This window comes from Tenrec ecaudatus, chromosome 8 (genome assembly GCF_050624435.1).
Source record: "Tenrec ecaudatus isolate mTenEca1 chromosome 8, mTenEca1.hap1, whole genome shotgun sequence".
NCBI lineage: Eukaryota > Metazoa > Chordata > Mammalia > Afrosoricida > Tenrecidae > Tenrec > Tenrec ecaudatus.
This window is the reverse complement of record NC_134537.1, coordinates 144,984,422-145,012,018: the sequence shown is the minus strand read 5'-3', so window position 1 is coordinate 145,012,018 and position 27,597 is coordinate 144,984,422. Positions and strand designations below refer to the sequence as shown.

Genomic DNA, 27,597 nt, shown 5'->3' with positions numbered 1-27,597 from the left:
TTTGACCACTGGTTTTACTTTATAAAAATACACAACTTAAATACATATGACACTCTCTGTACAAGACATACATACTTGGCAGACTTAACATCTTCAGTTGTTTCCACAGAAAGCAACTATGTGAATCACTTTGTAGTCAGGGCAGGTGGTTTAGGTCTGGGCTTTGCAATCACAGGCAGAGGGGAGAACGCAGGAGCGCACTCGAGGCAGGAGGCTCACGAAACCACCCCGCTTTCCACACACGTCACGTCCTGTCACACCACTAGGGTCTCGCCTGCTCGGCGCCACACAGCACTGCTCATCAGACAGTCTGACGTGTCCACCGCACAAGCTGAAGCTTCTTCTCTGGGCACGTCTAATGGAGAAAACCCATGTGCACATAGCAGGAACTCTGCGTAAGGAGAGTACCCCCCAGGAGAGGCACCGCCCTCCCCTCACGCTGCAAAGCCGGCAATGGAAGGTCCGTGGCTCTGGGTTGGGGTGAAGGTCACTCTCAAACGCTTTGCACACGGTCGGCCCGCGCAGGGTGAACTGTGCAGCTGCGGAGAACACCAGAGCACCCACCGAGCTCCCGGTAAGAAGTACCCAGCCCCCTCGAGTTGGTCTTGTTTCCAGGGCCACAGCTACTTGGTTACAGACTCAGTTCCCCGGGCTGTTTGCCTACCTCTGGCGATGGCTCAGCTCACTAATGGTGGACTAGGTGCGAGTGTAAATGCACACGGATACCTGTGCCAGTTGAAAATCCAATAAAATAAGCCCTACTCTACAGTCAATGTCCTGAGGGAATGTGAGCCTTAACCAACGCTGAGCAACTGTGGGAGTTATGGCAACTGATCGTGGGGGAAGCACACGCGCCCCCAGGCTGAGCTTTCAAACGAACAGCTTCCCCAAGCCAGACTCACGAAGGTAAGGAACCAACCAGGAAGCTGGGCTAACAGGAGCACCGCAGTCAGTCCGCACACGCGCTACTTCAAGGGGGGGGGGGGGGAGGCAGAGGGACAAAAGGGAGCGGTCTTTTAAAGTGCTTACGTAGGTAGGAAGGGGAATTTGAAATGCCTCCAGGGATTGCTAACCAATTTAAAAAGTGTTATTTCTTGGTGACTCAGATGGGGAAGAAATGGCTTTTAGTTGATAATAGCTACTCAAACTTTTATTCTTTTTTTGAAACACAAGATTCTCTAATTTTTGCTTGCTGACATTTATGTTGCTAGTTGCTCCTCTCACTGAAAAGGCTGAGGAATCTCACTAAGCTCGAACAGGGTGCAGCTCTGCCTCCCGACTGTAAGTCAACGCAGCATGACCCGTAGTTCCCAGAAAACTCACTGCAAATCATGTAATCTGTCCTCGGGAGACCGAAATCAGGAAAACTGGGCCCTCTAGCTTAGTTCTCTGAGACTTTGTCTTTTTGCATACATGAAGTGAGACGGGATCATCCTTACTGTTAGCGACCGTGTTGGAAATGGAGTCCCAAGACCAAGAACAAAGTCCTCCACTTCAGCAAGGTCTCACTCGTGGCACAGGGAGATGGCTGGACGGTCGAGGGCTGCCTGCACCCACTGCTCGTCCGGGCCATGTGCGTCAGGTGAGGCCATGGAGCTGGGATTGACGGACAGTGACGGGCCAGTTTGGGTGGGCGCTGCCATGCCCGAGCACCTCATTCCCGGGGTTCCTCTGCTTCGCCATAAACGGTCAGGCCTCTATGTGGCTGCTATAGGCAGGATGGGAGCCTCTAGCGAAATGAAGGTGTAGAAGGACACTGCTCCCCAGTGTGGGGAGCTCTGGCTTCCCAGAAGCTGGTCCAAAGATCAGAGGATCCACCCTCCATCAGGCCCCGGTCATCACATCAGAGTGTTCTTTGTTCCCAAGACAAGAAACGCAGGCTGACAAACTCAGTCCCTGCTCTGCTGTACTGGAAACCAGGGCTGCAGGCAGCCTGAGCATACTGCACCCACACACAGTGAAGTCGCTGTCTGGTGACCGATGGGGGGGCAACTGGCGACAATTCACAGGGCAGCAAAGCTCCCTGCGTGTTAGTGCCGGAAGGAGGGTGATGAGGTGACACACAGGGAGACAGCCTCTCACCGCTCACCTGTGCCGCGAGCCTTGGAAGAGCAACTGAACCTAGTTTAACCATGGCCGCAAAAACGGGCGCAGCTTTCTGCTGTGCAGAACAAGCCCAACACTAACACTTGCCATCCATCCATCTCTTGAAGACAGAGAGGAAACTATGGCAAGAGAATGTTCCTTCACCTTGTGAAAGTGTTCATAGCCTGTCCTTAAAAACACGACGCTCCCTCCCCACCATGCCTTCAGCTCTCTCCCTCCACCAGTCCCATCTGGGGAGCCAGGCCCCAGTCAAGACCTGCAAAGGAAGATTGAAGAGGCAGGGGGTGGAGACCAGGGATTCAAGCGGACGGCGGAGGCAGGGGACAGAAGCAACTAGGAGAAGGGCAAGGGAAGACACCCCCCCTTTCCACCCCCGTGCCTCCTGACGGAGGAATGGGGAGAGAGGCTCAGCTTGTGGAGGGATGCCCCAGCCTGTCCCACCTGTCTGTGATAACGGAAGCCGGGATAAGAAAAGCAGAAGCCTCGTTCGGGGCCTGACACATGTCCCAGTCTGGGCTGGCCTTTCCCCCTGGGGTTGTGTGCGCAATCCCTTGGGCTGGCCTGCAGTCCGGTTTCCTAGGTGCACGGTGTGCCCACAGCCACCAGCAGCCACTGTCCCCCCTACCCCCCTTGTGCCAGGGGAACGCCTCCCACCGCACATCCAGCGGCCCAGCTTCTGCGGCTGCCACCCCTGGCCCTTCTCAGGTGGTGGCCTGTGCTGTCCCTCCCTCTGGTGGTGGAGAAGGGAACAGAGCACTCTGCGCGCCAGCCATAAAAGGGCAGTTAGGATTCAGAGGTGAACCCCTCACCTCACAAAACGCCAGGAGGGCTGCCGAGAGTTCACTAATGACAGTAACGGTTCAACCCACCACCAAGGAACGCGCGGGAAAAGAAGCAACTTGCTTGTGAGGACACACCACTAGCTTTCAGGAGTTCTGAGCGTGTCTTCTGCGGTCTGCTCTGGTGCAGATTTGGGGGCTAAAAAAGGGTGAGTTTCTTTTGCCCTCCAGAAAGTCCATGAACTCACTTGAGCAACGTGTCTGCCTCCTTACAGAGTGTTCAGATGCGTGATCAAAAATGTAGCTGACAAGGGCTAAATGCATGAGGACAGTGAATGTCTGAACACCGGCACCTTTCTGTCAACCCCCTAGGAAATGGTTCCGGGCAACTCAATGTTTGCACATGACAACTGACCCCGAGTGGACCAAACAGCAAGGGGCGCGGAGGCAGACCCGATGCTGGCTCCTGCGGTCCATTTGCACTCTGGTCCTGCCCAATGCCTCCTCGCCTCTCACTCTACTTGATGTTTTTCAGGAGGGCGGTCCGGGCATTCACGACTGCTTTGAAGGCATCTTCACTCCCCGGCGCTACGCACTTGTCTGGGTGGAGCAGCACGGCCAGCTTCCGGTAGGCTCTGTTGACTTCGTCCCTAGGAAGAGGCACAGCAACACCGTCAGCCGGGCCCACTGCGCTCTGGCTGTTTGGATACACCTGCTGGCAACATAGTACACATGTGCTTGATACAAGTGATGGATGCATTGTTATAAGAGTCCCCAATAACGTGATTTATTTTTTAAAAAAATCTGCCCCAGATCATCATTACCCTTTCTCAGGGGTCTACGAATCAATCAATCAAACAAGCAAGCAAACCAACAATATCTAACAATAAATATGACAAATACAAGGCAAAAGGAGTGTATGAATGCCACGAACACAGTGAAAGGAGGAGCAGATAAAAGCAGTGTGCAGCGTGAGAGGCCATTTTCATCCCTGTTGTTAAATACTAGATTGGCTTCCGTCCACACCGCTGTGCGGGACAAAAGCTTTGCTGGCTGAAGGAAGGGGTGCATGTGGCCACCAGGAGGCCCCTGAAAGAAGCCGGGGCTCAGGATTAACAAAACCTCGGGGAAACAGGCCACTTGGGGAAAAAGAACCAACAGAGGTTCACCAGAGACTTCATGTCGTCCCATCAGGAAACTGCGTAGGGCAGTAACCAGACCCTCTGTCGGCCTGGGAGCAGGGGCCAGTACGTGAAGGGCTGGGAGGGACAAGAGCACCGTGAATTCAACAGTCACACCGGGCATTGCATGAGACATGTTGGCCATGCCGTTTCTTGAAGTTAGGAGGCAGAGAGTCGGTTGTTACAGTAGCAGTCATGAGAGAAGAGTTAGATGATGGTGTTTGGGGAACAAACGAGATAGGAGAAGGGGGCACTAGCAGGATATGGGTGTGTGTGGGGGGGGGCGTCTTGGGGGCAGACACACACAAGCACGCAAATGTTTCAAGGTCAAGGACCAATTCTATCACCACCTGGCTTAGGTTCTTAAAAGTGTGCTCCAGCTCACTGAGGCCTAGTTTTCCACATGTGCGACAAAATGGGTGGACAAGCGGACTGTAGCCCTTCCTTCCTCTAACATTCTGATGGTTTCAAGTTTTACCAAAAAGGACTCTTTCTTTTAAGGCTGTGCTAGCTTCAGGGCTGCTGTTCAACACAGATGGAAACAGCATATGAACGCTAGAGCCCCTAGTACACAACTGAGCCCTCTCTTTTGTTTCTTTGGTATTCAGTAATTCAGGGATGCAGGGTCACGAAGAGAGCCTGATACATGAGGGGGTTTCAAAGGAATGACAGATAATGAAACTTCCCACGGGCTTCTGGAGAGCCCTTCATGTTCCCATTTCTAGCCAGTGACAGCACGACTCGCCTCTAGAGCTGGGCCGACTGACCGTCTCCCTCGGTACCAGCACGCAGCGTGCAGCACGAGGGGCTGAGGGCACTGCTTACCTGGAGGCCCCGGGTTTGACTCCCAGCGTGTCCCAACTGTCTTTGCTGTTTCGGACCCTGCGAATGCTGTCTGCTTGTTCTTTGGTGAAGCTCGCATTGCTGTTTGTGACTGGACGCTTCCCGCCATTCTCACACAAATCAACGATGGACACATAAAAGGTCTGCAAAAGAAGACACATCCCAGGCAGAGCTGACTGGAACAAGGCATTCCCGCCCGCGAAGGTCCAATTCAAGGACGTTTAATGTATTCCAACACTATTGCCGTTATGAATAAAGAAACAGGTACTTTGGAAATTTTTTTCCTCTTAGACTACATTTCTGTGTATTTGCTTTCAGTGCATGAATACTGAAAATCCATAAGGAATAAGATTTCAGTGACTCAGATAAGTCCACTTGAGGTAGGAGATGAAAACTGAACAAGTCTATGCCTAGATATACACTTCAAAGAACTGAAAATCAGTGTTTGAACAAGTGTATTTTCATGTTCTGTGAACATGAAGCACTATCAATATGTGGGATTGAGCCATACAGTGCAAGGTCACAGAGGCTGGGGTTCCACTTAGGGGAAATGCCCAGCAGACGCCGCCGACCCACAGGCGCAGAAAGCACACAGCTGGCCGCCTGGAGCTGAGCAGCGGGGACGGCGGGGAGTGAGCGCTCAATGGGTCTGGGTTTCTTTCTGGGTTGAGCAAGATGTTTTCACACTGGAGAAGGCTCGACACGGTGAATGTGCAAAATGTCACTGGACTCTATCAAACGGTTCATTCTGAAACCTAAGTCTCCTTTTCCCTCACGGTCCTCTTTTAAAGACCACCATTACGAATTTGTTTTGTATCCTTCCAGAAAACTTTTCTATCAGTATACCAGTACATTCACACCCTCCAAACATTTATATTAGAGGGGTCCATTAAACACACCCCCGCCCCCGCCCGACAGTAAGTACTACATGTTAGACTCTTTCTGGAGCCGGAGAGCCCTTTCTCATTCCTTGTATGGACGGTTGTGTACTTTTGCTGTGTGCCTGTATCATCCGTAAGTTATTTCCCTTTCCATTTGTTTGCTAACACAAACAATGCTTTGGTGACTGTTTTGTGTGTACGCCTATCTGCATCCTCGTGGGGACATTGCTCTGGGAGACAGTCTTAAAGCAGAACCGCTGAGCACATGAAGTACTGCTACAAGACCAGAGGAACTTTGTAAAACAAAAATATCAATGCTGTTTCTCCCCACATTCTCCATCTTTGTACACAGCCTTCTGAAAGTGGTATTTACATCTGTTTTCTTTTGAGCATTCATTTTCTGGGTTATTGTGTTAGGTGCCCGTGAGTGGGCACCGACTCCATCGCGGCAGCAGAGTGAAGCACTGCCGGTGCCACGCCCCTCAGAATGACTGCGACGTGGAAGCCCACTGCTGGGTCAGGACAGCCCACTGAGGGCGTCCTCTTTTTGGCCGACCCTCTACTTCCCTGAGTCTGAGGTCCTTCTCGAGGGGCTGGTTTATTCTGAGAATGGAGAGCGTGGCCCCTGCGCACACGATGAAGCCTCGCAGCCCTCGCTTCCCAGGAGCATGCCGGCTGACCGCTTTGTTCTCCCGGAAGCCCCCGTGGTCCCGCCAGCGCTCCTCCCCAGCACCCTCCTGCCAACGCGCCTGCCCCCCTCCAGTCTCCCTTCGTCCTGCCAGCTGTCACACCGGCCAAAATGGCAGTGTGGGTCTCCTTGAGAAATTAAAATCATGTTCCTTTAAAAATTCCTTAACAAGCCCTGTGATCATCCCATGTCCTGGGAAAACAATCTATCGAGAGGACCCCTTTGGGGCCCCAACAGTCACTACCACCTTCTGAGCGACCTTCTCTGACCACATGGGGCGGGGAAGCGGGGGACAAATCCATGCATGAATGAAGTGGGACTCCCGTGCAAGACCCTCTTAGGTGCATTTCATTTTTTACTTGATACCCCTCTCCAAGAAGGCTGCCCCGGCCTGCAGTCCTGTCACCGCGGCGCACAGGGCTTAGTTCCTCAGACCCTCAACCACTGTAACTTCAGCCACTCTGAGACACGGCGCACAGTTGTCACTTGCACGGTAAGTGCCACTGGCTTTACTGGTCGTCTCGGTTTTTGAAAGCTGGCTGCTGGTATCCTGTGCGCGTCTGTATGGTGATCTGTCAGAAAAGCCTACTGCTTTACTTCTGCTTAGATCAGACGCTTTCTGCACGGTTTTATTGCCGAATGACTGCACTCTAACATGAGTTTAATACACTAGAGTTGCTTTTTAAATGGACTTATTTCCTTTCCCCTTGATTTCTTTTTAAATCTCCCACTTACATTTTCTAGATTTCACTACAGGTCCTATTCTGATAAATTTGTTTCTCTTAGTCTCCTCTTTCTTATCTCCAGTGATAGCTAAGCAGCTTGGCAACCTAACAAAGAATCTGGACATTTGAGAAGGGCGTCAATGGAAGGCCGCTCGATAGACACTAGGGCAAAAGAAGCGGGTTGTGTTTTCGTCTATCCTAATAGTGTTCTCTCTGGAAACAATGTCACTAAGACAACCCAACTCATTTCTTGATGCTGAACATCTATTAAAAAGATAAACAAAGAAAATATTTATTAAATAGGACCAACAGGAAAATATAACTTTTATGTGTTTACTTATAGCTTGTTTAAGCTCTTATCGTTAGCCTTTTCCCCCTTTTAACCAATTAACTTATTCACTAGACAAGATTTATGGAAAAAGGGTAAAAGCAACCTCAAAAGGATCATGGGTCACAAACGTTTGCTAGTGGTATCAGTGTAAGAAATACATCAGTTGGGTTTTGTCTCTCCTACAGATTCCCAACAGGAGCCTGGTGGAAGAGTGGCTAGGAGTTGAGCTGCTACATACAAGGTCTGCAGTTAGAAACCACCAGCCACTCTGGAAGAAAGGTGGAGCTTTCTACTCCCGTAAATAGTTACAGTCTCGGGAAAGCACAGGGCAGTTCCACCCTGCTCTAGTGGGACACTATGAGTTGGCAACTCTATGGCAGTGAAAAGCGAAATCGTTTTCTAAAATGATTCGGCTTAACACCACTTTCACTCTCTTCACAAAAAAATTTCTCCCTGGCAACTGAAAATTCTTGTACAATAGCCCATCATCCAGGAGAAAGTGTGGGTATCTGCTTTTGCAGTCCCCCTAATCAATCCAGCACCTCCTGGGGGTGGAACCCCTGCTCTGGGAAGCTGGTCTAGTCTATGAGCTAGGCTGAAAGAGAAAGGCTGAGCTCAGACTGTTGAGGACATAGTTACCCAACTTCTCAATCACAAGACACACAGGTGCAGAAGATCAGCTGTGGCGAGGTACTCAGAGCTCTAGAACTGAAGTCAAAATTTGTTTGCATTTCATGTCTGAGCTCTCACCACTGGGGAGTAGTGAGTGTTGGACTAGATCTTCTGCCATGAACTAGAGAACTGGGGGCGCAGGGGGGCAGGGGGGGATGACAGCCTGGGCAAGACTTAGATCCCGAGAAGTAAGCTCCACAGCCACCTGGTTCTCTACGAGAGTTTCCTGACCACGTCCCAGAGAGCCGGGTGGTGAACACAGGAGGAGGCAGGGGTTGAGGTTTCGGAGTGGCTGGACTCTTGAGAGCAGCTCACTGGAGACAGAGAGCTGCGTAGAGTTAGGGCCCCACATTCCATGTGGGTATTCCCCATGGGTTTGTACTGAGCGCTTGGCTCTAACAGGCACAGGGTGAGACCATTTTGAAGTTTACCAAATAGCAGCTGCAACAGGGTTGGGAAAATCACCGATACCCTAGAGGTAAATTGTAGGAGGGGAAGAATTCTGCTTGCCTGAGTGGATTGATTACATTGACACTTCATTACCACTCCTGGCAGCTAGCCAAGGTATCAGAAAGGCTGTAACTTAAGGATCACACTTCTCCTTACACACTCAGAACCGAGAGCTGACAAGATCTGCCAGAAACAACCTGAAGGCTGAGTCCTGCCAGGGAAAACAATGAGCTACCTTCAGATCCTTGCTATTAGAGCAAAAAATAAAACTAATGTAATACGCCAGGACTTTAACGGTCAGCTACAGTCTTACTAATTTTTGTAATTCTGAAGAAAATAACAGAGTTGAAAATCTCTACAATGCATTAGCCACAATTCTGGTGGCCATTTGGAAGTCACTACTCACCTAAACTGACTGCAACTGCGGGATGAGCGGATGGGGAATCTCAACATGAGAAGTTAAAAGCAGACCAGGGCTGACTGTGGAAAAGACCCTCAATTGCTCACATGGAAGTTCAGGAAAAAGCAGAAGGGAATTCAAACAAGTCCACGAGAGCCAAAACATAACCTAAGCCTAGTCCACCTGAATTTAGAAAATATCTCAAGAACAGACTTGCTGCATTGGACACTAATGGCAGAAGGCCTGGTGAGCTGTCGGATGACAGCAAGGACTTTCACGACGAAGGCCAAAGGCCATTAGAAAGACAGGGAAGAAAGAAAAGGACAAAGTGGATGCCGTCAAAGAGACTCTGAAACTCACTCTTAGTCACAGAGCAGCTAAGGCAAAGTGAAGAAATGATGAAGGCAAAGGGCTGAAAAGAAAACTTCAAAGGGCAGCTTGAAAAGACAAAGCCGATTCAAGTGAAGTGTGCAAAGACCTAGAACTAGAACGAAGGGACGAACACGCTCAGCCGAAAGAGCTCATGCCTCGAGTTGCAATACTGAAAGAGTCGCTGGGCAAGATATTGACAGATACAGGAAGCATCCAAAGAGGATAGAACGAATAGTATCACTGTGACAAAAAAGAACGAAAAAGAACTAGTCGCCAGTCCACCATTTCAGGAGGCAGCATATGAGCAAGAAAATGGAGCTGAGGGAAGACGTTCCAGTTGCACTCAATGCATTAGCCAAAAACAAGGCTCCGGGAATCGGTGGCGTACCAACTGAAATGTTTCAACAAGCTGATGAAATACTGAGAGAATGCACTCCTCTATGCCGGGAAATTTGGAAGACAGCTGCCACGTTGCCAACTGACTAGAAGAGATCCATACGTGATCCCATTCCAGAGAAAGGAGACTCAAGAGAATGCTGAAAACAGAGCATTATCACCGATATTACATGCAAATAAAAATTTGCTGAAGATCATCCAACAGCAGTTGGAGCAGCATACTGACAGGGAGCTGTCAGAGGTTCAGGCTGGATTCAGAAGAGGATGTAGAACAACGATATCATTGCTGATGTCAGACGGACCTCGGCTCAAAGCAGAGAATACCAGAAAGATGTTTACTTGTGTCTCACTGACTACGCAGAGGCACTCAACTGTGTGGATCATAATAAATTATGGGTAGCCTTGAGAAGAATGGGAATTCCAGAACCCCTCACTGAGCTCATGCGGAACTGGCACATGGATCAAAAGACAGTTGTGCAAATGGAACAAGGGAACACTACATGGTTTAAAATCAGGAAAGGTGTGCATCAGGGTTGTACCCTCTCACTATACTTGTTCAATCTCTATGTTGAGCAAATAATCAGAGAATCTCGATTATATAAAGAATGTGGCATCGGGATTGGAGGAAGGCTGATTTACAACTTGTGATATGCAGATGACACAACCTTGCTTGCTGAAAGTGAGGAGGAACTGGAGCCCTTGCTGATGAAGATCAAGGATTGCAGCCTTCAGTGTGCATTACAACTCAATGTAAAGAAGACCCAAATTCTCACAACTGGACCGACAGATAACATCATGATAAATGGAGAAAAGGTTGAAGTTGTCAAGGACTTTGTCTTGCTTGGATCCACAGTTAATACTCATGGAAGCAGCAGTCCAAGAGATCAAAAGACAAGTTGCATTAGGTACATCTTCTGCACAAGCCCTCTTTAGAGTATTGACAAGGGAGGATGTTACTTAGAGGACTAAGGTGCGCCTGACCCAAGCCATGGTACTTTTCACTGCTTCCTATGCATGTGAAAGTTGGACCATGAACAAGGAAGAAGAATCGATGCATTTGAATGTTAGTGTTGGCAAAGAATATTGAAAATACCAGGGTCTCTCTTGGAAGAAGTAAGGACAGAGGACTTTGAGGGAAGGATGGCAAGACTTGGGACATGTTGTCAGGAGAGACCAGTCCCTGGCAAAGGACATCATGCTTGGTAAAGTCGAGGGCAGTGAAAAAGAGGAAGGCCCTCATGGAGATGGAGTGACACAGTGGCTGCAGCCCTGGGCTCAGGCACAGGATCAATTGGGAGCATGGTGCAGGGCGGTGCTGGGTTTCATTCTGTCATGCAGGTAGGGTTGCTGTGGGTTGGAACTGACCCGGTGGCCCCTAAAAATAACAACATTCATGTAGATAAGAACAAGGTTGCCCACGGTCAGGGAGGCAGAAGTTAACAGAAGCTGGATCTGAGATGTTCAGATATTGGACTAAGCAGACAGAGACTTAAATTGTCATGATAACCATATTTAAAAGATTAAAGGAAATAATTCTTACTCAATGAGTAAGAACTAGGAACTACATTCAAATTCTAGAACTGAAAAGGACTGAGATGAACATTTTCTGTAGTAGGTGCAATAGTAGATTGTGAACCTGAAATCAGATCAATCGAGACAATTGAATCTGAAAGAAATGGAAGGGAAGTCAACAGATGCTTAGGGACTCTGGGTCAAAGCCAAGTAGTCTAATACTTGTAAATATGTAATTCGGGTGTTGGAAGGGGAAGAAAATGGGGCAGAAAAAAATACTTGTGACTACCCTGAGCTTCTGGCCCATAAATACCCTTCAAGCTCAGAACTGAACTCACCCCCCACCCCACCCCCAAGGCTCAATGTTCAGCTACACAAAGACAGGCCCACCAGGTGAATACCACCACTAATTATCCTCTGGAGACAGGCCAGCTCTATGAGATCAAGGGGCAGCCTTGACCCCAGGATCAAGCCCAGAAGGCAGGACGGGTAGGAAAGGGCTGCGGTGAAATGAAATACTTAGCATGGTTCTTCTATCCATGTCTTTGTATCTCCTGCCACATGATTGGGTGGGCCAATACAAATTGGGTGTGTGGGACACTAATCAGGGGGACTTACCAGTCTTGCCATTCTACCAGGTGTCTAAGTGAACCATCTCAGAAGCAGGGAAAGAGTGAGACAAGACTCTCGTGACCCATGCCTGGGCACGTCAAAGGCAAAGTGCTGGAAACCTAGGACAGACTTTGGGCAGCAAGTGGAGGCAGAGAGGTAGGCTCTGTGCAGAGGGACGAGTAGGAAACAGTGACAGCATCTGATGGGCACATCGGACCATGAGCAATGATCCATCTCTAAAGTACTGGGCGGCACTTCCTCTTCAACAGTTAGTATCCGTACCTCGTGGGCAAGTCCATCTGCTAATCTTAGCCTCCGAGTTCTCGTGTATGAAATAATCAACAATACCTTATTTTTATATTGTTGTTAGAAGTCTCAAATGCGGTGAAACAGGTACACCAGAATTTACAAAGCACTGCTCAAATGACTGCCATTAGTGCACAAATATTTATACAAACTCACTCTGCTCTTAAGTACTCAAAAAACAACCAAGCAAACACGGTGAAACAGGTACAATTCTCCAGAATTACAAAGCACTGCTCACGTGACTGCCATTAGTACACATATATTGATACAAACTCACTCAGCTCTTATGTACTCAAAAATAAAAACAAAAAACAACCAAGCAAGGCGAATTAGCACCAGCCTTATTTGGTCTTGAAACAGAAGTTATCAATGCCCATATTCAGTCAATCAAGGATGAATCCTGTCTTCCTGAAGGAGGCATGGCATCTCTGAGAAGGAAATGCAGCACAAAAGATGGAATAAAATCCCACTCAATAATTAAGAGCAACTTTTATAGTATGGCTACATTATTTGAAATGCTAAATAGTCCCAAAATATCAGCTGTATTCATAAGAAGAATAATGCATTATTCATGCTACCACTTTCTTCCAAATAGATCTACAGTTGACTTGACTTTATAACTACTTTACATAGCCTCTTTTCTATAAAATGATGCATGATTAACAGCCTTAGAGGGGGATCATATAATCAGGTTGCAGTGTGAATACATCTTTTTCTTTTTCCCATAAGAGGTGAGATCTTATGTCTTGTGTGTGCCTGCCTGGATGGATCAGTCTCCACATGGGCCTCGGTGGGCTTCCATGTAGGAACGCACTAGGTGCAGCAAGAAAACTTTGCCAAAGTCATTCTTCCATTTGATTCGAATACAAACTCCGTGAGTCAAAAGTGGTTTTGAAGAACATCTTTGTCCCACTTTAGTGTATGATATTTGTTCTTAAACTTCACCAGAATTAACTGGCGAGCTTTGACAAACAACAGATCCCTGGGCTCCCTAACAACTTTGAACTTCCACTAAGTCTGGAGTCCAGACATCGACGTTGAAAGAATCCCCCCATGCAACTGTGATGCCCTTGCAGTTTTGAAATCTACTGGCTTTCAGAGGACAGAACACATAGGCTCACTCTCCAGCTTCTGGGAAGACAGCCAGTTCTAAAGGGAAACGCCCATTAGGTCGTTGCTTCTCATGGTTCACGCTACAGTTTGGTAGCCAGCCTTGATGCGCCCCTACAGTGACAAATTGCTGCGTTACCTGGAACATCTCACTGATTCCTTCTCCAGTTTGCGCTGAAGTTTCGAAGTACAGGAACCCTTTGCTTTCAGCCCACAGACGCCCTTCACTGGCATCGACACAGCGATGCTTGCTACAGTCGATCTGAAATGGAGAAGGGGGAGAGGCGGCCAACATCGTTACAACCGAAGAGGCCCAGTAAAGGTTTTTGTCCGTGCTTTTAGACCCAAACTAATGCGGCCTCACAGCCGTGGAGTCAATACTGACTCACAAGAGATGCTAGAGGTCACACAGCTGCCCCTGTGGGTTTCAGAGACCCCGACTCTGCACGGGAGCAGCAAGTCTCGTGGAGTGGCAGGTGGCTTCCTGGGGGAGGGCTAGCAGCCCCGTGTGTGACCACCACACCACCAGGTTCTTTTGTCTGCTGTTCATTAACTGCTAGTAATGAACCCCAGGACTAGTGGACAAAATCGCCCAAATCAAAGGGAGCCCAAGCCCTAGTACTGGCTGTAGACGGCTAGTCTCCGGCCCGCTACCACACGTCCTCCTTGGTCCATAGGACCAGCTGCCACTCAGCTCCGTGAAACCCGACCTCCTACTAGCTGCCCACCCCTGAAGGGCAAAGGCTCGCTTTTCCTCAGACATTTCACCTAATTCACGGCCCTCGTCCGGCCCGTCAGCACGTAATGATCAGAATCAACCTATCCCACTGAGTCCTCCCCTAAGCAGGCCACTAGCAAGAGAGGTAACCCAGGTCATGTTTCTTTGTTCTTCCTGTCTTGGGGAGACCTGCTTTGAAAGGTGATTGATTCCTATATTACAGAATAAAACACTTCTTTTTATTTGTTCAACAAAATGCAGAGCTGTGCTCTTTCTGTAACCCTGACAGTTGATCACACGATCTCCAAGGCAAGGAGTTACCTTGTTGGCACACACGACAAACACAATGTTTTCCATGTTCCCATGGGAGCCAAGCTCCTGCTTCATTTCAGCCAGCCACGCATCGAGAGCGTCAAAGGAGTCTTTCTGCCCGACATCATACACCAGGATCACACCCTGCGTGTCCTTGTAAAACTCATTGCGAACCTTCACAGAAAAAACCAGATGCACAAAATACAGGTCTTATGATTTCATATAAAAGCATCGCACAGTCATTAACTTGATTAAGTGTGTTCTTTCCCGCACTCGTAGTAGTTGGTACTGTATCTCAATACTGGTTCTTAATGATCTACGTAATATACAGTCATCTTTTTAAAAGTGGTTTTAGTATACGAAGGACTTTCATTAGAAAACAGTGGTCTCCTGACCCACTCCCTTCACCTCCAGGTCTACTGCCCAGTAGACCTGAAAAGGATACAAGGTTTATAGATAGAGTGAAGCTCTTCTTTGGAAGAAGAACTTGGAAGTTGCATGAACAATTAAAAAAATCATTTTATTGAGGGCTTGTACAACTCATCACAATCCATTCATCCATCGAGGCGTGAACAATTTTAAAGAATTTAAGGCAAAACTGACACACCTGTGAGCAGAGGCCACACATATGTATTAGACTGCAAAGCTAGCGTCCGTGAGAATGCTAAGGACAAGTTCCCGGTAGCCCTTGGGCCTGCATCCCAAGTTTGGACCGCTGTCCTCAGAGCCTCTGTACAGGCTATAGCCACACTTAGTAGCTGTGTGATCTCCAGCAAGTCATTTAACCTCTCTGTGCCTCAGTTTCCTCCTCTACAAAATGGGGATACTAGTCCATCGGATTGATGACTCTACTTGGAGAAGGCAGCTCCTCCTCAGTCAGATCGTGAGTGCTTTCCGACGTGAGGGGCTCCTCTTTTGGCGCGCTCTCTGACAAAGTTCTGCTGAGATGATGTGATTGGCCAATCACTTGTAAGGGAGATTGCGGGGGGGGGGGGGGGCGTTGTGGTGTCACAGCCCTGACCTGATATAAAAGGCGCTTCCCTAGACTGCAGCCAGCATTGCCTTTTATCTTACCAGAGATTAAAGGAGAGAGAGAAGCAAGCACGGAAGAATAGCAGCTGAAAGAGGAGCCCATTCTCGGGACCCAGAGTCCGTGTGTTGGGAACACCGAGAAGGCTGCCGCCAAGAGAGATGGAGAGATCCAACACACGGATACTGAGCCCAGAGAGGTTGAAAATAGACAGAGGCTTTTCCTCAGCCCCAACAAAGACATTTCCCCCTAAACCTGGCATCTTGAATTTGGGCTTCCAGCTTCCTAAAGGGTGAGAGAACGCCTTTCTGTTTGTCACAAACATCCGCGTGTGCTATTTCTGTTATATCCGCATGAGACACTGAAGACCCCCCCCAATCCCGTCCCGGGCGCTCGTCCTTCTTGTTAAGTCCTTCCTCCAAACTCAGCAACACCGACCACTCACACCGTGTCAACCGTGAGAAGCTCCAAGGTGAGCCCGTTCATCTGAGTTTTCCCACTTGCAGACGCAGTGTGCGCAGAACAACGCCTAGCAACGTCCTGCTCCCTGCGCCGTAACTCGCGATGACAGTGGCGTGCCACTCTCCAAGCTCCTTAGGTGAAAAGGCTGGCGGTGACCCTCGTGCTTCCCTTCTCCCTGCGCTAAGTCGACTCACACAGCCTTTCTGGGCCCTCTGCCATGTCTTGGGCCCGTCACTCTTGCATCCATTGCCAAGACGACTTCCTGACTACACCGCTTTAGGAGTCCCCAAGTGATCTCCCTAGCAACACCATCCACTGAATATTCATCTTTTTAAAGCGATCTTGTCATTTAATTCCCACTGCTCACACACTGTTTCTCCACAGCTTTAAAACTGCCTTTTCCTGACTTTAAATATTTCTGATCTGTCCTCCACCAATCATTCCATTCATACCTTCTGTGTTATCCTGTCTTTCAATTGCATGAATCCTTCTCCAAACTTGCCCAGTGCCTATCCCACCTACACGTGGACGCCATTTTACCTTCCACACTGCATCTTTCAGACAGTTGTTTTTCTGCCGTATTCTTTACCTTCCAGCTCCCCACCCCCAGCCCTGCCAAACAGGTCGCAGTCTCTCTCTCCAGCATGTTGTACTGCAAACCATGCTCATATGTCACTTCCTGCTTTCTCACGGGCAGCACATCCAGTTGTCTTCCCACGAGGCTGTAAGCAGTGGGAAGGCATGGATCTTGAGGCGCCCATCCCCATCACCCACAGGGGCTGGCAGGCAGAAGAACTGGGAGACATACTGGCCACAGCAATTTAAACAGAGGGTAAAATGGCTTTGAAGAATGAGAGAGAGAGAATAATTCATAATTTTTAAATGTGGGTCATGCTGTCCAGTGGGATATTTGCTTATAAAAGTTGACTTTTAAAAGTTCAATGGACTTTCTTTCAGTAGGCAATTGGACACAATTGGACACCCCCTTTCTGAAGGGTTGTGGGGAGGAGATGAGCCAGTCAGGGTACAGGGTAATAATGATGATATATACAACTTTCCTCTAGTTCTTAAATGCTTCCTCCCCACCACTATCATGATCCCAATTCTACCTTACAAATCTGGCTATACCAGAGGATGTACATTGGTACAGATAGCAACTGGTAACACACAGAAGCCAGGACGGATGACTCCTTCAGGACCAGTGGTGAGAGTGGCGATGCCTGGAGGGTGGAGGGAATATGGGTAAAAAGGGGGAACCGATTACAATCTATGTATAGCCTCTTCCATGGGGGAGGGACAGCAGAGAAGTCAGACAGTGTAACATATGGCAAAATAATAATAATTTATGAATTATGAAGGGTTCATGAGGGAGGGGGAATGGAGAGAGAGGGGGAAAAATGAGCAGCCGATATTAGGGGCTCAAGTAGAAGGCAAATGTTTTGAGAATGATGATGGCAACAAATGTACATATGTGCTCTGAACAATGTTTGTATGTATGGATTGTGATAAGAATTGTACGAACCCCCAATAAAATTTTTTAAAAGTTCAATGGACTTTCTTTCAAGGGCCTTACATCCGGTATATATTTCAGCCAACTAGCCACCAACGCAATCACCCCAGCAGTCATTTTCTCATCTGCCCAGTTTCCAGAAAAGCTTTCCAATGTTAGCTGTGGCAAGCTTTCTGCATCCAGAGTTTAATGAAATGGGCGGATAAAGGAACTGGGATTCTTGCATTCTTAAAGAAGCAGAGATGGGAAACCATCTAGCTTGCAGTTGTAGAGGAAGCTCTTGGTTTACTATCACTCCAGCCTCAGAACATTTATAGAATCAAACTTCTATGAGATGCTTGTACTCAGATAAACTGCAGAATTCTGACATGTACATAAATGAATCCAGGCTAGGGGTCTGACAGAGTCCCCTCCACATCCATTCGACACTTCTATTTTTGTTATGTTTTTCTCTATTGTTCTACTTTTCTTTTAAAATCAGCATATTGGGGGCTCGTACAACTTTTATCACAATCCATCCATCCATCCATTGTGTCAAGCACATTGTGAGCTGCTTAAAAAAAAGTGATTGCCATCTCAGGTTGCTCTGTCGAGTCTAGTGTCGAAGGCAGAGGTAACAAAAACACATGGAGTTTCACTAGGTACACTGTGTCTGGAATGTTGTGTTCAGTTCTCAGTTCCTTATCAGTCACCTCTAGATCACAGGTCCCCAAACTTATTTGACCTCAGAGGGAAAAAAAATTAGTCAGCACCACCCTGGAAATTAAAATATTTTTCACTATAGCCCATAATCCAGGATAAAGTACAGGTATCAGCTTTTGCAGCCTTGAGTAAATCGATCATTCTAGCACCACGCCGGGGTGGTATTGACCACTTGGGGAGACTGCTCTCGATCATCCAGGGGAGGCTGATGGGAATACTGATAGGCTGAGCTGTGTCAAGAATCAAAAGATGTTTCACCTACAAAGGAGCGGGCTTGAATGTGCTAGAAAGCCTCTCTTATAGAAGCACAGGGCATTGCTTCCAGCGTTTGATCAGTAGGACAACACAAAGGATGGCAGTCTTTACAGGAAAGACGCTGCCAGAGTTTCAACGCTGTAAAGGACTAGCTCACGAAGCAGAGAGACTTTATCAGATACTCATTCACCCAACTCTTACACCTGGCACTGCGCAACTGGTTGGTGTACTGTATTTTTATGGAATCCCTCCAACCCACATAACCTTATTTGTCCATTAGCTCTCAATTTAAACACGCCACAGCACTTCCTGTGCTCCTAGACCAGTAACGTTTGGGTAGTAAGTTCTCGCAAGCATTTGTCATTTGTTTAATGTGTATCTTTTCTGATACATGAGTGACATGCAGGCAAGGGTCGGTGATTTCCAGTGGTTACCATTATACAACAGACCCAACGAAACTCACTGCGTTCACCGTGACTCTGACTCAGAAACCCTGTAGCCCAGATTCTGGGCTAAATGTACACTTGGTGAATGACTGATGCACACGATCAAGGATGCTGCAGAAAGGATTTACATTGAGCAGAGGTCTGGACTAATTCTCAGGCATTTTCAAAGTTTTCATTTGTGAGACTTTGGTGTAATCACGAGCTACATTAGCATTCAGCATCTGTGTCACACCTGTGGTCAATTAGAATCTTCATGTTGTTTTCTCTGACAATATGCTTGCATATTTGTGGGATTGTTTTAATCCACTGTAATTTCATATTTTAAAGGAATTAATTTTATCTAAGTATTTGCATATATTCTTAGGCATTGTCAGATAAGCCGTGTACTGCTAACTGCAAGGTCAGGGGTTTAAGATGAGGTTGTCTGCCCCTATGAAGATTCACAGTCCCAGAAACCCTCTCCAGCAAGTGGGGGACCTTTTTTCTTCCAAAAGTCATTTGGGTATTTGCAACATCATTCATGGGTCACACTCTTCAAACATTCAGTTAACTCACCCTTCCTGTGATGGCTGGCAGGGCTTCTCTTTGTGCTGTTCGCCTATCTGGCCGGGGGTGGGAGGGGGGGGCGGCCACCCCTCACCCCTGCTCTGCAGGGTAGCTATGAGTCAGCATCGCCTTAATGGCAGAGGGTGTGGCTTTGATTTTTTAGGACTGATACAAAACGAGGATGAACAAAACGAAGTCACACCACACTGAGCCTTGACAAGGTAAGGTCACACCAGTACCCTGCCTGAAAGAAGTCACACTCCTGAGCTATTAAGTCCAAGTACAAACACAATTATCCCGGCACAGAACACTGCAGAGCCATGAAGTAAAAGGCAATGATTCTCCGAAAGACCAGTGTCAAGGGTTTGGTGCACTGGGACAGAACTTCCGAGCGTTATTTACGGGACTAGCTCCAAGACCAAGAGGTATCCATTACGTTCAGAGTCATGGAGTATGGATCCTGGGTGCGTCAGAAAACTCAGGATTGTTCCCCAAACCCACTGACAGTTCTGGATGTACACTTTCTCAACAAGGTCTTCTTACCTCATAGAAGAAAGGGTGTCCAGCCATATCAAAGATGTTAACCTTTACTTCTCGGTCTCTGACTTGCACCCTGAAATGTTCAAATGAAAACAATCCCAAAGAAGGTTACAGTCTCCTCTTTCTCTAACTGGGCAGCAATAACAACATCACTCTTCTCATCACCAAGGTGAAAACATTTTCGGGCATCTCTGATTGTTTCTCTTCCTCCCACCAAGGTATCCCCCAGGATCTACTACTGAATTCTGTTCCTGGCAGCAGGGCAGAATGATTGTTTTTTTTTTTAAGCAACCTGTTATAAATGATAAAGAAATGCAGAACAAAATACAACACACATTCTTTTAAATAAATGGGCAAATCTTGCAAGAGGGTAGGAAGATCCCGTAGGGACTGCAATCAAAGGGAATGCAGAAAATCTGGGTAAGCATGAAGCTTTGAGGAGCTTCCCTAAAGGCGTCTGCCAACAGCAGACACTAGACGTGGGGGTTTTAACAGCCCCCAGAGGCTCAGATGACAAGGCCAATGGTCCATGCAAAATGAGAATTTGTAATTAACTCCTGCATTACTATTTATGTTCAAGGAACCATCTCCTAAGATTACAGAGCGGATTAGGAAAAACTTGGCCGACATACTTGGAGACTCTCTCTCTCTCTCTGATGCAGTTTCACAAGAGCAAAAGTCTCTTCCCATGGTTTGGGAGTTGAATTTATCTTTTCTTATTGCTTTTAGTGGAAAACTCTAAGCTGAGAAATCTCTCTAAAGGACTAAAATTAGTAAATTAGTCCTAGATTAAGTTTTAAAAGAAGTATATTCAGCGACAGTAGCTGTCCACTCTGTCTGGAGGACTGCAGCCAGATTTCAATCTAACACGACCGTGGCACAGTGATCTCCCCCCTCTGAAGGGTCTCTTGAACTTGATTATTCTTTTCCAACACGGCCCTGACCTTAACTTCTACTTCTTCCTAAGGTGAACACTTTCTGTTAGGACAGAGTATAGGTGTCATCAAGAAGGGCAATAGAAATAAAAGCAGAAACCCGTATTTCATCTACAGCAAATCCAGATGCATAAAATCTGGAAGGCCATGTGGAGCTCTGACTGCTGTTATTTTTACCAAGGGAGAATGAGAAGCTAAACCACACCGATGATCAGCTTGCGAGCATCTGGAAAATATCTGGTAGGATAATTCACATATAAAAAGTGACCCCACACAGGCAGCAACTCAGAAGGAAGGGAAGTAACACCAATGCATTCACACACGGAAACTCAGAAGAGGCCAGCTGAACGCAGAAGCTAGGCACAGGAAGTGACGTTAGGACAACTGGGCGTTCATGTCAAGTCAATGTTTTTGAAGTGCTGCCTGAAGACCAACTGTATCAAAATTACTGGGGGTTGGGTTGGGTTATTACAATGCACATTTCTGCACCCTAACCTGGACCCAAGGAGTCCTGTGGAATAGTTGGTTCTGTGGTGGGCTGCTAACCATGAGACCGCGGTGTGAGCGCATCAACCGTGTTAGGAGAGAAAGAGGAAGAATCCTGCTCCCAGAGAGATGGAGCAGCCTCGAAACCCGCAGGGCAGTTCGACTCCCTTCTGCTCTGTCCTCAGAGCTAGGCTGGACCCTGTGGACTTACAAGCCCAGAGAGACCAGATACTCACTTTGTGACTCCATAGTCAATTCCAATCGTCGCCAGATATTTAGACACAAATCTTTTCTCACAGTATCGCTTGATAATACAGCTCTAAAGAGGTAAAAATATGGACATTTAGTAAACAGACACTGGGCCAAAGCAACTCATGCAAAACAAACTCATTTTGTTCCACACATTTCTAGATCTTCTTTTAAATACTTATTGCGTCTTTCCCTTCACTCTAATCCCTATGGTATCACACTTCTATCTACTCATAGACAACAAAGAAGTTCTTCTTTTTCTTTCAATCATTTTACTGGGGCTCGTACAGCTCTTGCCACAATCCATCCATCGTGTGTCAAGCACATTTGTACATATGTTGCCATCATCATTCTCAAAACATTTTCTATTTGAGTCCTTGGTATCAGCTCATTTTTTTCTCCCCTCCATCCCTCTCATGAAACCTTGAAATTTATAAATTATTATTTTTTAATGTCTTACACTGATCGATGTCTCCTTTCACCCACTTTTCTGTTGCCTGTGATCAGTTCCCCCTTTCTCCCTCCACCTTCCCCTTCCCCTCCTAGTATTGCTCCTCTCAGTATCGGTCCTGAGGGGTTTATTCATCCTAGTTTCCCTGTGTTTCCAACTCTTATCTGTACCCGTGTACATGCTCTGGTCTAGCCAGATTTGTGAGGTAGACTTGGGTCATGGTAGTGGGGGAAGGAGGAGCATTAAAGACCCAGGAATTCTTGATGGATGTCTGCTTCCCTCTCAACTTCAACCACGTTACACACGACTCAGTGTCTCACTTCCCTGAAGCGGCAGTGGTTTCTCACTGCCAAGAGTTCAGATTCCAAATCTGTGTGTTCTTTATTCAAAATTCTATCTCATTTGGCCCTAATGCATCTCCTCTCCCCGATCCTCTGAATCACTATCCATTTCTGCACAGCTCCCAGGTCCTAATTTCCTGATTTGTCTTTACTTGTCCCTCTATTCTCCTCCCCGGCCCCAGTCTTACTTCTTTTTTAAGGCCCAGCTCCAACACTGAGCCCCCCAGTTTTAAGTGGCCTTGCCTGCATCTGGATTCCTCTGGCATCTTTGCAGGTGTACTACTCTGTACATTACATTACGCAATACAAGATCCAGCATTCTAGGGGTTTGTCTGTATGTCATGTATACACTCATTTTCCACCAATAGCATACTGTTTTGATTGGTTAGTTCATCGCTCCATGTGTACATTTACTTTCTCTCCTGTGCTAGACAATCAACTCCTCGAGGGGAGACATCAGTTTTTTACTTCTGTCTATCACGGATTCTAGCCTGGTGGCTCTCACATAATAGCAGGTTCATAATCACTGAATGACATAAATGCACAATAATAAGATTAGGAGACACATGGATTGTTTCTGGTAATGAAAACTATATTTTAAAATGACTTGAAAATATCATTAACAGTCCTTAGTACTCATGAAATTTATCATTTATTTCAAGTGTTAATAATGGGAGGCTATTCTGCTCAAATCTGTACCTAATGAGCTGCAATCTATAGAGAGAGGATAGTTCCTTTTAATAGTATCTAATAAGTTCACTGAAAATTGAAGGAGAATTTCTTTGAAATAACTACTGATTAGAAGTGACTGATTAGAAAACACTAAAGCTTGAGAGCACTTCACAAATATCCTCTCACAATAATATCAGTGAAAAAGAGTCTTTTTCTAAATTATTCATGAGGTAAATTTCAACATGTTAAAATCAAGTGTTTATAGAGGTAGACATTTAAATAGTGGAACTAATAATTTTCAGTAACACAAAGAAACATGTTTCTGTTCCTTAAGATTTTATAAGCTTAGTTAGATAACATGACTACAGAGTGAACGGAAAAAATGAAATGAATAAACAGCAAATTGAATATTAGCTGTGGGGGCATACTGGTTAACATAAACAGACCTCCCAAACATAAAATGCTGAAGATGAGTACTGACAGAATTCAAGTGTCAGAAATAAGCATTGTACTTACGAGATAGAGGCACACAGTGATAACACAAAGATGGTGACTGGAAGAGCTGCGTTTAAAAAAGTGCCCGTCTTCAAAATTTATATTTTAAAAGTGTGTACATTCACCCATTCGACATGGTAGGTGCGGGGGTAAAAAGGCAGGATCGATTCGCCCTAAGGAGCCTATCACTTATTGAAAGAGGAAAGCATTTGATAAAGAATTGTACACAGAGCCCTTTGAATGACAGTTGCAGCCTTAAAGCCGTGGGGAGTTTAAACTTGAGAAGAGGTGCAGTGGTGGCGCACTAGTTAAACACTCGGTTGGCAACTGCCAGGCGGGAGTCAGAACCATGGCTACCCCGTGGGCAGCAGACATGGCAGCCTTGGAAGTCGCACGGGGCTGCTACGCACTGGAATCAATTTGACAGCAATGAGTTTGGGTTTTAAGAGATCATGTAATGATTTGTACCTTTCAGTGGGTTTAGAAATATATGAGGGGGTTTCAAAAAGTTTGTGGAAAAATTTCATTACCTTTGACTTGTTTTTCCATGAACTTTTTGAAATTCCCTCACATGTACTAAAAATGGCAGTTTATCTGAAATTACAAATGCACTGCATATACTTGAGTATAAGCCAACCCGAATATCAGCCGAGGTACCTAGTTTTACCACAAAAACTACATTAAAAATGTGCTGAAAAACTCGGCTTATACTCAAGTATATACGGTACCCCTTTAAATATGAACATCTGTACACAAATGTTTACAGCACCACACATTAATCACACCATTTATCCTAGCCCCAAAGTGAACACAACCTACCCGTTCAAGATGTAGGAGGTGATCAATAAAACGTGGTCTTGAAAATATTCCATACAGTAAAAAAATACCTGCCAATAAGAAGTACCGACAAATGCTGTGACATGAGGGACCTTGAAAACATTATGAAAGAAGTTGGTCATAAAGGACCACCTAGGACATGGTGCTATTTATAGGAAATGCCCAGACTAGGCAAATTCATTGAGACAGCAGATAGGTTTGTGGGTGGCCTAGGGCCTAGTGGTGTAGTGGAAGAATGAGTAACTGCGAATGGGTATGGGGTTTCTTCTCTTTTTTTTAATATTAAATACTTTCATTGGGGGCTCTTACAGCGCTTATTACAATCCATACATACATCCGTTGTGTCAAGCACATTTGTACATATGTTGCCATCATGATTTTCAAAGCATTTTCTTTCTACTTGAGCCCTTGATATTAGCTCATTTTTTCCCTCCCTCCTCCACCCTTCCTCCCTCTTGAATCCCTTATAAATTATATATATATATATAGATTATTATTTTCAGATCTTACATCATCTGCTGTCTCCCTTCACCCTGTTGTTCGTCCCCCTAGGAGGGGGTTATATGTCGATTCTTGTGATCGATTCCATGTTTCTCCCCCAGCTTCCCCTTATACTACTATATCTATTCTTATTATTGGTCTGGAGGGGTTAATCTGCCCTGGATTCCCTGGGTTTGGGGCTCTTATCTGGAGCAGTGTACATGTTCTGGTCCAGTCAGATTTGTAAGGTAAAACTGAGGTTATGACAGTGTAGGGGAGGAAGCATTACAGAACTACAGGAAAGCTGTATGTTTCATCAGTACTACACTGCCCCCTGACTGGCTTGTCTCTTCCTCATGACCCTTCTGTAATGGGATGTCCAATTGTCTACAGACGGGCTTTGGGTCTTTACTACGCACTCCCCCTCATTCACAACGATATGATTTTTTGTTCTGTGTCTTTGATGCCTGATACCTGATCCCATTGACACACAGGCTGGTGTGCTTCTGCCATGTGGGCTTTGTTGCTTCTCAGCTAGATGGCCACTTGTTTACCTTCAAATCTTTTATACTCCAGACACTATATCTTTTGACAGCAGGGCACCATCACCTTATTTCACCACATTTGCTAATGCACCCATTTTGTGTTCAGTGATTGTGTCGGGAAGTTGAACATCATGGAATGCCAGGTTATTAGAACAAAGTGTTCTTGCATAGAAGGAGTACTTGAGTAGAGGTCCAATGTCTGTGTGCTACCTTAATACTAAACCTATAAATATATATACATGGATCTATTTCCCTATCTTTATATATAAATGTATTTACATATGTACATACCTGTATTTAGACATCTATAAATGCCCTTTGCCTCCTAGTTCTTTCCTCTATTTCCTTTTACTTTCCCCTTGTCCCAGTATCTAAGTTTGTTATTTTTATGTATAGGTTCCTACCTACTTCTTCAAGTTTAAACTTAGGTATCTTATTATTATTATAAATTGAAATAACTTACTCAAACATATAACTATATTGGTTATAATTTATATATTATACAGCCATTAATTTTCATGCTACTAACTTTTGCCTTATTGCCTTAGTTTTTCAGTTGCTCTTTTTGGGTTTCAGGTAAACAAACATGTCAGTAACAAATACTGTAATAACAATTTTGCCTTCTTCTTTCCAGTATATTTTATTTCTTTCTCTTGTCTAATTGTATTGGCTAACATACTAGGTTACTGTTACATAAATATGATATTGGGCATTTGGCGGCTAATGTTGCACCACTAGGCAACCAAATGATAAAAGTGACACATGCTCACTCAAGCGGCCTGTCCGATCTTCTGGAAACATTTTTTTTGTCTTGTTCATAAATCACACTCAGTAAGTGTTTTTTGACTTTCAGTGGCAGACCCAGAAGTAGTATATAGGATAATGCTATATGGACAGGAGAGATACAAATAAACATCTACTGAGCATCTCCTATGTTCTGGGCACTGGTCTAAATAGCATTTCTGACAGCATGTGATGGCCCGGTGGGCAGACACTGCAGTGGAAATGTGAAAAAAGCCAGGTTCTAAACCTGTCTCTGCCACTGATTCGGTGACCGCTCTAGCTTCTGAACCAACGGTTTTCACTTACAGAAGTGACCACTTGGCCCAAGTCGGACTTGAGTGAAGAACGCATTTGGGGAAAGGCTCTAGATTACGCCATGCCCTCCTCCAGAGTCACGGGGTTGGAAGGATGTGACCTTTTTGCGGCAGACTGGTAAACCTGTCCTGGGGCCCCTCTGGGTGGGTGCAAACTGCCTCCAAGGACTGCTTACCCAGTGGCACCACTCAGAGACCTCCCCATACTAAGAGGCATTACCATCTGATGCCTATTAGAAGGAGCCGGAGAACGACAGAGGGATAAGACTTCTTTGAAAGAAGGGATGTCATGACGCTACCAGAAGTATAAACAAAAACAGCAGCCCGGCTCTGTGACATCCGTTGTCCCTTCCTCTCTGGAATACATCAGCATCCGTGATATTCTCTTCCGCGGAAATGTTGCGCCCGGACTCTCAGCGATTACAGATCCCAATCCCACAAGCACCCGGTTAATTCCTTTTGGACCCAAGCACTCCGGTGGGAAACGAACTTCTCATTCTTCACCTCTAAGCCCTGGGGGAGTGAGTCTCCTTGCCCGCACGCAGTATTTAAGCAGAGGAGCTGACACGAGGACCTAGGCCTCCCTAGTCTCCTCTGGGCCCTTTCTGGGCTTGAGATCACCGCAGGCACTTTGTTAAGGAGCGAGCTATTGGGGGAGAAGGAAGCAAACGAAAGGTCAAAAAGGTCGGCCCAGTTCCCTCCAGGAGGCGCATCCCCCTGGAGGAGACCTGGGCCTGCTCGGGGGCGGGGAAGAGGCTGGGCCCCAAGCTGGAGTGGCCGCCTTCCCAGCCAATCGGCACGTCCCGCCGCCGCGCTGAGGTCCCGCCCCTCCAAGCCAGGTACTCACTTTCCCCACTTCGGCGTTGCCCATGGAGATGACTTTGATGCGGAGGGACTTGCCGGGCTCCTTCCGCTTCGGCATACTGGCCTCCATCGCCCTGGCTCTCTCGGGGCCAGCCGCCTCGGCCTCTCCTCCTTCACCAAGCCGGCCCGTCCCTCAGGCCTCCTCAGCCAATGGCGGCGCCGCTGCGACCGTCACGGCCCCGGCTCTGCGGCTCGCCATCCCAGCCGCTGCCTGCAGCCGGCGCGGGCGGTTTGGGGCGCGGGAACTGGGGGGCGGTGGA

At 46.8% G+C, this 27,597-nt stretch overlaps 1 protein-coding gene across 2 annotated transcripts; it reads right to left on the bottom strand.

Annotated features, from left to right (window-relative positions):
- On the bottom strand, positions 1 to 27,597 carry DNAJC27 (DnaJ heat shock protein family (Hsp40) member C27). 2 transcript variants are annotated; one of them, XM_075557024.1, is made up of 7 exons: positions 27,321 to 27,597; positions 21,543 to 21,625; positions 19,889 to 19,958; positions 14,404 to 14,568; positions 13,504 to 13,626; positions 4,892 to 5,052; positions 1 to 3,600 (listed from the first exon to the last, which is right to left on the bottom strand). In XM_075557024.1, exons 1-7 carry the CDS (start codon positions 27,405 to 27,407, stop codon positions 3,474 to 3,476), a joined length of 816 nt encoding a protein of 271 aa, XP_075413139.1. In that variant the 5' UTR covers positions 27,408 to 27,597; the 3' UTR covers positions 1 to 3,473. The 2 variants fall into 2 exon arrangements, with proteins under 2 accessions (XP_075413139.1, XP_075413138.1); XM_075557023.1 differs by having other exon boundaries at positions 1 to 3,535; positions 27,321 to 27,596.

What these genes read in the sequence shown, in the direction of transcription:
- DNAJC27 (XM_075557023.1), bottom strand. Translation starts at nt 27,407, where the DNA reads ATGGAGGCCAGTATGCCGAAGCGGAAGGAGCCCGGCAAGTCCCTCCGC. An exon ending in GCAACGCCGAAGTGGGGAAA is followed by an intron (nt 21,626 to 27,320) that starts GTGAGTACCTGG and finishes TTACCTCTTTAG; the next exon opens with AGCTGTATTATCAAGCGATA. An exon ending in GACACCCTTTCTTCTATGAG is followed by an intron (nt 14,569 to 19,888) that starts GTAAGAAGACCT and finishes TTTTCTGTGAAG; the next exon opens with GTTCGCAATGAGTTTTACAA.